Below are 12354 nucleotides of genomic sequence, written 5' to 3'. Positions count from 1 at the left end.
GATGAAGTCAAATTCAAAATACTGGATATATAAATGATGATACTCAGAGCTTTAAGGGGAAACACGACAAAGTTGTGTACAGATGAGAATTTTTTTTTTTTTGCAACCAGTAAATATAGTTTTAAGTGATTCACAGCCGATTTTTATAATCTCAATGAGGCATCTGTGATCAAACTCTATTTGTAGCATCATAATAAATTTGCCCCCCACCTACTAAAATTAGTTCTAAGCATCCAAAATTCCCATTTGAACATCTGACTGAACAAAACAGGAATTGCTCCATGCCAAAAACTGGAGGAAATAGACCTAAAATATGCCATTTTCTCACCAGAAATTGTAGGCTCCCAGAATAACATTTGAATTAAAACTCATTCCAAGCTTGTTTGCATTGCTACTCGTTCCCATTCATAACAAATTTCTTGACAAATGTTCTGATTATTTCTCTTTTTTCCTCACTTTTTTTAATTTAAACATAATTTTCAAATCACAGACAGTCTTGCAAGGAGAAACAGCCGATCGTACAACCCATCTGAAAATGGAGAGGGTGGAATTTTACTCACAGCAAGTGCTGGAGGCAACTCACATGATTAAAGACTGCATTGTAAGCCATCATTAAAAGTCTTCCTCCCATAAGTGAAAATGTGTACTTTGCCACTATACACATCAGAGGCACATAAACCAAAATGAGGTAAAAGTCAAACAAGAAATGCAAATGCCTCACTCCAAAATTCCTGCCTGCTTTTTTTTTTTTTTTTTTTTTCCTCCCCAGGCTGAAGGAAAGAATAGAAATTTTAACAAAGTTAAAATTAAAATTGTAATCTGTTTTTTAATTTCTTCTCTTTCACGGGTAATCTTGTAAAAAGTTACATCATCATGCCTAGAGAAGTTAACTGGAAATATTGAGTCAGGGTGCCTATGGATCAGGATCTTCCCACCACAAGGATAGTGTTACACAATACAGAGTTTAATGCATCTCTCTTCACTCTCACCTTTCAAGATGGGAAACTGCTCTTACTCCCATTTTGCAGACAGAATTAGGAGACTAAGGCCTAGAGCAGCTAAGAAATCACAGGGAATTAACCATCTAACCAGGACAAATATGATCCACCAACCTGAGATTTGCAAACCTCAGACAGCACAGGGACACACAAACTCAGCAAAGAGTTCAAAGTCCATTTCCAAGCTACCTGGAAAGTGCTGCATAGCCTGAGCTACCACACCACCACTTGTTTCAGAAACCTAACACTGTGCACAATGCAAAAGGAGAGAACATGCTTATTCCTCCTTCTGTCTTTATGCACAAATTATAACCTATTTGAATTCTAAATAATGTAACCTGCAATACGGAATACATGTTATTTATGGATTTATATGGCATAGACATATTATCACTACAACAATGATTGCACGATTTTCTGAAATATACATAATGCTACTTAGAAAAACATCAACAGAAACATTTAGCCATTGTTAAGTGTAATTTTAAAAACAGGACTTGGTACAAGAAATAAATTATATTAGGCAGGAAATTGCACACTAAATCAATTGTGCTGCATTAGAGATCTTAAAATTAAGACTACTTCCAAGGTGGCTGCATGCATATTCTGAGCAGTACTAAGGTATCAAAAGATGTCCCAGAAAACCTTTTGCATATCTGACACATATATATATTTATATATTTCTTTTTCAGCACACATCTGTTCACATAACAAATATTTTTCATAGTTGTCATTTTTAACAGGGTGTATTAACCCCTAGATACCTCCATGGAAAAAATCACAGAACATGTGTGTGCATTGTTGATTCATAGATCTGTTTTTAAATCTTCACCATTTTTTATTTGTTCAGATGTGGATAGCATCTGGATTCCTTCAAATCAATTATAATTAGAATGCTCTCAGTCCAATAGATTAAACATTTATTTGCTGTCTATCATAACATCCCTCCTCTAAAAAGAGTGTATTTATTGTGTCTTTTAATTACCAAATACATGTAGACGGTTGTCTGAAATTCAACACAGAAAGCAGCTCTGCACTTCCAGATGTTAGATGTATCTTCACATAGATTTTCACTGTTCAGCACCATAGTACTTGAGGCAAAAATAGAATTATGTACAATCCTTGCCTGCATTCATCTATGAAATTTAATTTTCCATTGAAAATCTACAAGTTAGCAGCAAGTTCTGCCCTCAGCCATGAATGTGTGTTTCCTATTGGATCCAGTTTCTAAATACAATTGAAGCTTCCATTTCACTTCAGGTATATAATCTAATGCAAAGTACTACTAGCAATACAGAACAATAACAGGGCTGTATAATGGTTATAGTTGCACTTAACTTCTCAAAACTTTGGGAAAGCTCAACTAATTATTGAAATTAGTCATCGTGCAAGAAGCTACATTTACTTTCTTCCCACTTTAAACAAGGCTTCCCATTGACAGTTCTCAGGATTGTTTAGACTGGAGGGAGCTGCTGCTGCTCTGTTTGCCTTTGCAGTGCCCACAGCTGTGCTCCATACCCTGACACTGCTTTAACTGAGCTGCATCCACTGTGAGTGCAATTTTAAAAAGATAAAATAAAAAAAAATATCAGGAATGTATTTGAAGACAGTAAAAAAAAAGAAAAAAAAAAGAAAAGAAAAGCTGTTTACTAGGATTGGTCATTCCTAAAGGAATAATGTTTCCTCATTTTGTGTGTCCAGTATGGAGCAAGGGGGTATGACTAAGGGCTGCAGGACTGAGCTGTTTCCAGTGTCAGCTAGGGCGGCTCAGTAGTGCAGAGGGGCTGAGCTGTGAGGGAGACCTTCAAGCCTCTACCCAGAGCGAGAGAAGCTCTGCCTTCCACTGCTGCACACCAAGGGCTCCTGCTCAGGCTGTGTGACAGTGTTGGGAGCCCCTCTGCGCCCAGACCCCCACCCAGCCCAGAGCACTGGGGCCTGCTGGGGAGAGCTGCACCCAGGTGCCGAGGATACTACCACCCCCACGCCAAGTTCAATATCCGCCATTCCCACGGTACGGAGCAGCTCCCTCAGGCACCTGGGTGATGGCCACCCAGCAAAGCCAAGCCCCAGCGCAGGCGTGCAGCATCCAGGTGACAACGTTGCACTGCCCTTTCCTGCTCCCACCACCACCGGGACACTGCATACCAGACCGCTGAGAGCCAAAGATAGATTGTCCTACTTGAACTAGGAAGGGTAACAGAAATTTGAGTTAACTGCATCTGACACAGATCATCAATCTGTTTTGGCTGCTCAGTTCAATACAAGAAAGCATTCTTTTGTTCTCATCTTCATTACCATCTCTCCTAACCGAATCAAGCAGCTTGTTTTAAATCAGGAATTATCTCAGTTTTCCCTGCTTGAATCATTGTTATTGATCATAGCAACTTCAATAAATCCTGCTGCTTTCGCAGCGGCCCGGGGGCCCGTACCCATCTCCCCAGCCCTTTGTTCCACATACTGATTCACCTTTTCATCAAGGATTTTGACGTCGCTGCTGCCCTTTTGCATTATTACCGTGCCCCACCCAAATAATGATTTTATCGTTTAATTCTTTTCTAAACCGCATTTCGCAAAAGGGAAAAGTAAAAAAAAAAAAAAATATGCATGGACTGGTGGGTAAACATGCACGAGGTGGGGTTGTCTCTCCACATGACAGACACACCCTACACAAAACCCAAAAGCATGCCTTTAATTGGGCAGGTTAACATTTTTCTAAAAGTTACTTTCTAGTCCTATCTGATCACTCCGTCAGGATGAGTAATGCAAAACATTCAATTTCTTGTGGGTTTGGTTCCAGTAGTTACTAAAAGCAGCCAAGTACATGTTTGTTTCTAAACTACTTGAAACCTTCAGAAAGCTATTTTAGCTTAGTTTGTGAGCCCTTCACCAGCACAGGGATTTTACCCGCCTCAGTTCTGCGCAGGAAACCTGACGCTTCAAAATCATTTCTCTCCAAATCCTAACTTTATTTCCTCATTTTCCTTGTCAGACGATTCTTGCCATTTCCCAGGATGTAGCTGTATTTAAAAAAGTAGCCCACTGCCTCCCCTGGCAGAGACTTGTGGAAACAGGTGCTTCTAAAAAAACCCAAAGACTCTGGCGGCTCTGACCTGACAGCGCTCTGTGCATTAGTAAGACACAGTGCCTGCTGAGTTCCCCTCTGCTAATTAGAGGACCTGTATGGCAATGAATGGCCTTGACTATAAATACTTCCTGAAAGATCTCTAACAGAGTCAGAGGAAATGGGAAAAAAATGAGATGCAGCTACAGAGAAACTATTTCAGATGTTTCTTTTAAAGGGCTGCTTTTTCTTTCCCAAAGTGGCTGAGGGATGAGATGCAGCGTCCGAGACCTCCATCAACTTAAATGTAAAATGTACGATACAATTATACACTTTACATTTGATTCTGTAGATATACTGTGAAGATGCTGCTATCAAAACATGGTTGGAAGTGGGACACAATGCCTAAGCGCACAAAAACTTCCATTCATTACACTGTAGTGACCGCTGAAAAATCACATTTAAACCAAGATCCCACTCTGTGTGCTTGAACCTTCCAGTGCTGCTTCTTGTGCTCCTGCTAAAGGCAGCAGCAATACTTCCACCAAAATCAGACAGGCAGGTTTTACCTCAAAGGTATGTTAGCCTTCTGGCCAAAACCTGAATGTTTAAAGAAGTCTTTTGAAAATCACAAATGCCAGTTCAGCATTTCCATTGCTTTGCAGCTATCTGGCATCTAACTCTGTGGGTAACAGGAGTCAGTACATTATAACAGGAGAAAAAATGTTTTACCACTAGGGATTCTGTCTGATACTTTCTACACCGATATTAAATCAATTATATGTAAATTTACTACACACATACCAATTGCTTATTTTAAAATTAGCTCTGTCAATCAGCCACATAAGAGAATGCAAAACAGGGAGAGGGGAAATAACTTTTCCTGATTTCCTGTCTCCCTCAAATTTAAAGCCATATAACCAGCTCTAGACATAACCCTGTATGAAATATCAGAAGTGTAAATATCACAGACAAAAAGAAAATAACTCTTCTTAAAGTAAATGGAAACTTCCTTGAAATGCTGTGATTTCCTGTAGTGTGTAAACGGTCTGACCATTATGGTGCAAAATAATCTCAATTTAATAGAAGAGCTGCTTGTATCCTTTGCCCCATATAAAAGGCTCATAGCAAAGGTTAACGTAACGTCAGTTAGATACGTAATGTTACAGCTTGCAGTCTGCCTTTGATAAAAAGCACCAGTACCTTTGCAATAATTTGACAGTACACAAATCCTCCCGTTACATAAATTAAGATTAACACACAGGCATCATCCTCCTGTTGCCTTCAGGTCTATGCAGCACCATGGGACACACCGATCCATGCTATCCTGCATCTGCATCATCGGCTAAACTGCCATGCAAGGCAGCAGGGTTTACCAGGACTTTTAGGTGGGCTAACTAAGGCTGTGTATAGGTTTGAAGGCTCAGGCTGCAGTTCACAATTTTGTAGAAAACTTTGTTCTGCAGTGTCCACACATACCAAAACAGGACACTTCATTTAAAATCAGTTTAGCAAAAAGTTCCTGTTGTCCAAGATCTGCATTGTCAAAGCATTAAACAATCTGCCTGGCCTGTAGTCCTCTGGCTGCCAATTTGCTACCCAAAAAAAAGGAACATTTTTGCATCTCAATAGACCTTCCAGTATCAACAAATCTTTAAACTATAAAATCAGCCACTCTAAGGAAGAGCTGAAATAATGTCTACATTGTACCACGCTGAGGTACATTTTTTGTAATTCCCATTTGCATAACATACCAATATGCTGTAAGTACAGCTGCTGGAAACATTTTAATAAGAAAAATAAATTAAAGCTACTCACAGAAGTGTACCAAGCCCCTGAGAAAGATTCTATTACATACACACAGCTTGGAAGTGCTCTCGGGGAAAAAGGTGCATCCACTGCCTATGCGCGTTTGCACACATGCGGAGTTCAAGCTATTGCCACTGCACCATCCCCAGTTCCCAAAAGTCACAAACGATTCAGTCTTTTAGCTGCTAAAAAGGAAAGAAATCCTACCCCAATGACTCCCACGAATAATCTACTGTAGTGCAGAGTCTGGGGAGGGAACACGTCCATCATGCATGGAAGGAATGCAAGAAAGCAGCATATAAACGGCTTACACAACATGCAAAGCTGAAAACCACTCCAAGTGATTTCAAAAAGTTTGTAATTATCCTGTAGGCATTAAGGATCTCTATGGGCAATTTTCAACCCTGCCCCAGCTGATGTGTATCATCTATGATATTTTATTACAATGCTAATTGCTCCTAAACTCACTATCTAGAAAACTCACTTGCAATATTATCCTCTATCTATATGAAAAAACGTGAAAAACATGATCTCCCCTTTCCCTTCCCCCCATCATAAGAGAACTGAAAAATGAAAAGCACATGGTATTACTGCTACTGTCAAATCATCACAAATCATTTGTAATAGGCAGAACCACTTTATAAATACTGAAATATATATACAGTCCATTTCTCACGGTGTTTATTCACTGAGTTATCCTAAATTTTTGGCTTCCTCTCTGTCAGACTTTGGGGGGAAAAAAAAAGAAGGTGTCCAAAGTGATTTTATTATAGGTTTTGTTTCCTAGTCATCAGTCGTCCTCCTGGGATACAATATTTTGCATGAGCATTCATTATAAGATACCAGAAGTATGTACTGATTTATTTCTTTGCTTTTAGAAAGGCCCAACTTTTAGCAGAACATTAGCTATTTCTACTAGTTGTTTCACATTAGAAAAATTAATTTCTCTAAAAGTGGATAATTATGAGAGATCTGCTTAACAATACAGAATATATTTTTTTTATTTCAGAGGATTACAAAAATCAGCTCTTTCGAGAATGGAAGGGAAGTTAGTTTCTGAACAATTTCTAATTCTGTTTGGGCCAAGCGAGCTTCCAGGCATACATATAAAATATATGTATGTCAGGTAACACCCGACACTAAGCTCCCACTGGTCAAGCTGACCATCACTTTGTCTTCTAATTTCCTGGCTCAAGTACTGCATCCCATAACTCTGTCTACAGAAAACTAAATGAAGAGCAAAACAAAGGAGTTAGGTTTCTATGATCTTTTCCACAGATCCAGGGTAACAGGGAATTAATATCACTCATGAAATCATACTCCTTCATCTTCCACCATCTCCTGTCCTTCAGATCACCCCTTACCTTCAAGAAGTTTGAAATCTCGCTATTTTCCTCTATCCATCAATAGTGATGAAATATATATACGATTAGGGACTCTGTCCAGCAGGTGAAGGAAGTTAACTTCCTTCCCTTTTATTTTTTTTTTTTTTTAATATTCAAACTGACAAAGGCAACTTGTCCAATTTTCAAAGAAGAAAAGTGTAAATTAAAGTATTATAACTCAGGCAAAGACCCAGACAAACAAGTCCTTGGCACAGCAGAGTTCAAAGACCAAGGTAGCTGAAGGTGTTCACAAAAGTAATTCCTCTTTGAAGGTGTTGGTATGGTCTCACTGGTCAGTATAGACCTAATCCGCTAATAAATCCTTTTACAAACCTTATAAAAGAAAAGTTGGGTTGCACATTTTAAAATACAAGGAAATAATTTACATATATTATTAACACAGAAAAATAAGACGTTTCTTTTTGCCTCCCAGAAAACCATGGAAATTACAGGTAGTTCATATTTCTGAATATCCAGAAATTATCAAAATATATCCAAAGTGATAAAAATATTAATTTGAAAAAAAAAATAGTGCTTTTCTATAAAGACTTTAAAAAAGTGTCTGAGCTTATTTTAAAAAAGGGCATAAGAAGCAGCCAGTGTACAGTGTCCCCTTCTATATTAACCAATAGCTAAAACTGATAATATAATGTCCTTATTTTACTGCTTACTAATATTTTAGGCTCCAGCTACCCATTTAGACCTTACAGAGTTGATTCTGCATACTGCCATGTCCCTTTGCAGATTTTTGTTTAGTTGGCTTTTTTCATTCTTTAGTAGTCAAAACAAGAAATGAAAATTATTCGTATTCTGATAACCCACAATATAAATGGCTCCTCTGGCCAATACGTTTTTGCATTGCTAAGAACTAATACAATAACTGAAGTGGTATGTAATTAGCATCATATGTAGAGCATGAATTCCATTGCTAGTCAGATATATGTATGTATAGTTATAAATATTTCCAAATGGAGGAGAGAATTATAATCCTGCCATTCACAGTAAGGACACACCCAGGTTTGCAACAGGGAACCTGTCATATTGTAACTGCTTCTCATACACTTAAAATCTGTCAACAATAACTCTTCACGATCTCTAAGGTACAAAACACTGTGGTCCCCCTAAATTGCATGCAGGTTTTAAGTGACAGACACATTATTTTATAATTAGAATAACTGCAGTATTTTTAAGACCACTGACTTCATTTAAGAAGAGCTTGTAAGACTTAACATATGTATACAGATACACCTATGTATAATCTTAGCAGACCACGGAATAAAACATTTATCTTGCCTTTTGTCTTCTGACATGTTGTGCACTCTTACAGTCATGGATATTATGGTTTTAAATATTATTGTAAAATGCAATAAATAAAAATAGCTGATCATCACATCCATTCTAGTGAGGTTTGTTTGCAGACCAAACACTCCTGTGGCAAGTTTCTAGAAGTTCAGATAGAGAGCAGCCCCTGCAAACACACAGTGATGACTCCAGGAGAAAAGCACTTATTTGTCTCCCTGTTCAGCTCCCCATAATTTGAGAGCTTTTCTAACCTCAGATTCCTCTACAGTGGGAAAAGCACACCTTGACAGAAGGGCCAGTTCCTTATATATAGGTCCTTTTGTTTAAAAAAAAAGACAGAATGGGAATTATTTAGTGTGAAAAATACTCTCCTTTTCTTATCACCCAAGCTTCTTCCTTTTTTTCTTTTGCTTTCAAGGCAACTAGACAAGTGTCAAAATTTATGTATAATTATGTTGCTTTAAAAACAAAAAGAGGTTATTTTTTATTCATATTTAGCTCAGGTTTCATATTCTTAGATATTTAATAATGTGAAATCTTGCTTAAGTGTGAACTGTCACACCACCACAAAATTTAAGAGGTGATTAGTTGTTTTAGTGTAACAGATGTGCAGCCTTCTGGGGTTCTAAACCTTCCTTCTTCAAATGCAACATCAACCTGCACAGCTAGTAGGAATGATTAAACAAAATTCAATCAGATCTAAATAGCAAAAGCAGAAGCACTTGATTACTAATACTACATTAATATATACATTGTTTTATGCAAACATTTTTGGAACATTTACCTGCCTGTTTAGCTCTACAGGTTTGAGTCTTTCAGTCTTTCCTGGATTTTTTATTTTTTTTATCTATGCATGAAAAAAACCCCAACCACATCACTCTGGAACTGAAGAAATTCTTTGCATGCCTAATTAAACGTAACATACATGTAATCATAAAAAGTGAGGGGGGTGGGGGTGGGGGTGGGGAAGAGAGAGAGCTTCCTACCCGTAATAAGGACTGGGATTCATCCTTTGCCTTGCTGTCCCCGGATGAAGGGTAGGGCTGGGTGAGCTGCCCGGTCTTCTCCGCCACTCCAGCTGGCACGCCCTGCAGGAAGCCCTTGCTCTCCACCGCCAAGCCGTAAATGGGCCGCGCAAGATGAGCAGCTTCTACATTTGGACTATCCCGTAAAGGCTTTGGCTGCTCTTGGCCAACGGACACTGGGGTCAATAAGCCTAGACTGGTCTGTGTGTAAGACGGGCTCCCCCTCAAAATGTCTGTTCCTCTCCAGGACACGTTGCGAAGATCATCACTGGGACTGTCAGTCCAACCTTTCTCCTTGAGCACTTCCTTATCTTCTATCTTTTCCCTCTTTACTATGCTGTCAGATACAGGCTCCCCCATTTTGGGGTCTGGATTAATCAGACTGTAGACCTTAAGGTCAATTTTTGGCTCCTCCTTGATAGACGAAACACCATGACTGTCCTCCCCATTGGCTGTAGTGATGTCCATCTCCTGACAGTGCACGGTGTTGAAGTGCTCTAGTAGTGACTGAGTGTCAACAGCCGTGAAGCTGCACTGACGGCATTTGTAGCAGTTGTGTACTCTCCTGGAAGAAAACGAGAAGCGTATTAAGGTGAGAGTCTCCCCTGGGCCTTCCCCTCTCACAGTGGTTTTACCTATGAAGATGACGAAAATATATCTAACTTACAGTATGATTCCCTCTAAATAAAGCAAGTAGGTTTACATTGGTGTCTTATACAATATGGAAAAACCCTGCTGTCTTTTCCCCCCATGCCTTGGAACAGACTCCTGTCATTCATTCACATCCCACCATGCTTTTCCAAACTTCATACAATTTTCACTGTCATTTTGTGTTTCTTCCTCTTCAGTTTGCTGCAACACATTTTCACTTTCTATTGCAGTAGAAACACTGAAGTAACTTTTTTTTCAAACAAAATCAAATTGTTAGAAAAGGATAGATTTTTTTGTAAAAAAAAACACCACCAAACAACAAAACCCAAACACTTTGTATAACACTGTTGTATGCCAGAAAGTTAAAAAGTTTAAACTAATTTCTTTGCTTTCCACAATTTCATAGACTTTTGGTTGACAACAATGACTTTGAGCGGAGCTCTGGTTGACTTACAGCTAAGAATATACCAAGGACAGAAGGTTGTACACAACAGATACTACTTATTTGTTCTCTGTGGATATTTCAACATAACTTTAAAAGATGCTGCTCTAAAGAAAAAGCAAAATAGCTGGCTATGTCACTACAAATTGCATTTTCCCGTTGAATACAGAAACGCTTGAGTATGAGCTGTGGAGCAGTGTGGAATAACGCACCTTCCTGTTTTTATTCTAAAAGCCTATATAAAGTACTGCATTACTAAATTATGTAAAGCATATGTTGCTACATGAGAACAACATGATACCCATTTACTGTATCTACCATAGGAACAGAACACTGTTTATGAGCTCTATAATGCCGTTATGAATAATTGTTTATAGCACAGGAGCGGTCAGAGCTTTCCGTAAGGCTCTGGGCCCCGCTGCGCCCAGCATCGTACCAACGCAAAGTAAAATACCGTCCCTGCCCTTCATCAAAATGTACATAACTCTGTGAAAGCTTCTCCCTACAGACACACTCACACATCCACACCCCAAGCATTCAGAGTCACAACAGCATCTTTAGCCAAGCTAAAAAACGAGCTTTTCACTATCCACACAGGACAAAACTTGTATGAGAAATCTGTTACTGCCCTGACAACTCCAATTGTTAGAATTAATTCTTTTGAGGCCAAATCTTAGTCTCAGTGAAGTTGATGGCAAAACTCCCATTGACTTCAGTAAGAGCAGGATTTGGCTCTTGGTGCATCTGTAGAACTGGAATGATACACAAAATGTCCCTTTTAGAGTATGATAGTTTAGAAGGGACAACTTGCCAAACTTATTAAACCTCCTTGTCTTCCTTCTTTCCTTTTGCTGGAAAAACAAACCATATGTTATTTACATTGTCTGATTTTCTTGCAGTTGTGTCAGCGTGCAGACATGAGTACGCATTGAGATTCAAGCTTTTTAGCCCTTGTGCAATATCAGTTTTCTTTTTGTCATTTTCCGTATTTGTATGCATTTTAAGGGACTAGATGGGCTCGTTCAGTTATGCAAAAAATAAAGTCAGCTATTCTCCACATAGCCTTATGGCAACAAAATCTACTTGTGGGAGAGCAAGCTGTGGGTTAAAATCCTGTTCTGGCTGTGTTCCTTTTTCTTCATTCTACAATTGTGTTTTATTAAAATCAGCTTGTCTCTCAATGCGACACTAATATATTCTCTCTTGCAACTTAATTCTTTTCTAAACTGAGCTTAATTCTCTTCTGAACCAAAAAAAAAAAAGAGAGAGTGCTATCTGATCAAACCCTTTTTATAAATACAAAAAGCCAAGTTCTAAAGAAGGTCAGCCCTGTAAAGGTGGGATACCAACAGGGAAGTCCAAGTTAGACAGGGGCTAGTTATCTTAAAAGCCAAGTTAAACAAGACACCATTTGGGGCTAATGGCTCAACCAAATACACTCCCCATGTGAAAGTTTATCAATCCTTTGGGAGGCTACTTAGCCCTAAGTGTCTCTTGTTTAACTTGGCTTTTTCAATAGCTAACCCCTTTTCCTAACTTGGCTCTCATCTACAGATATCACACCTCCAAACAGCTGATCTTTTTCTGCCTAACTTCTCTTTTTTTTTTTTTTTTTTTCCCCCCACACACTGGCTAGATGTTTTTGATCAGGACCAATATACACCACAGGAGAGGTACCACA

General features: G+C 38.8%; 1 protein-coding gene across 7 annotated transcripts in view; it reads right to left on the bottom strand.

Moving 5' to 3' along the window:
- TRPS1 (transcriptional repressor GATA binding 1) overlaps positions 1-12354 on the bottom strand; it is a 220083-nt gene that overhangs the window by 145338 nt on the left and 62391 nt on the right. For all 7 annotated transcript variants that reach the window (XM_080378899.1, XM_080378905.1, XM_080378904.1 and 4 more), the window contains one exon: positions 9542-10145. In XM_080378899.1, coding sequence (XP_080235025.1) covers positions 9542-10145 — 604 coding nt within the window. The remainder of the gene's footprint in view (positions 1-9541; positions 10146-12354) is intronic.

Source organism: Falco punctatus, assembly GCF_963210335.1.
Source record: "Falco punctatus genome assembly, chromosome: 3".
In the NCBI taxonomy this organism is placed as follows: domain Eukaryota; kingdom Metazoa; phylum Chordata; class Aves; order Falconiformes; family Falconidae; genus Falco; species Falco punctatus.
The sequence above is the reverse complement of the archived record's forward strand: the minus strand, read 5'-3'. Positions and strand labels throughout refer to the sequence as shown.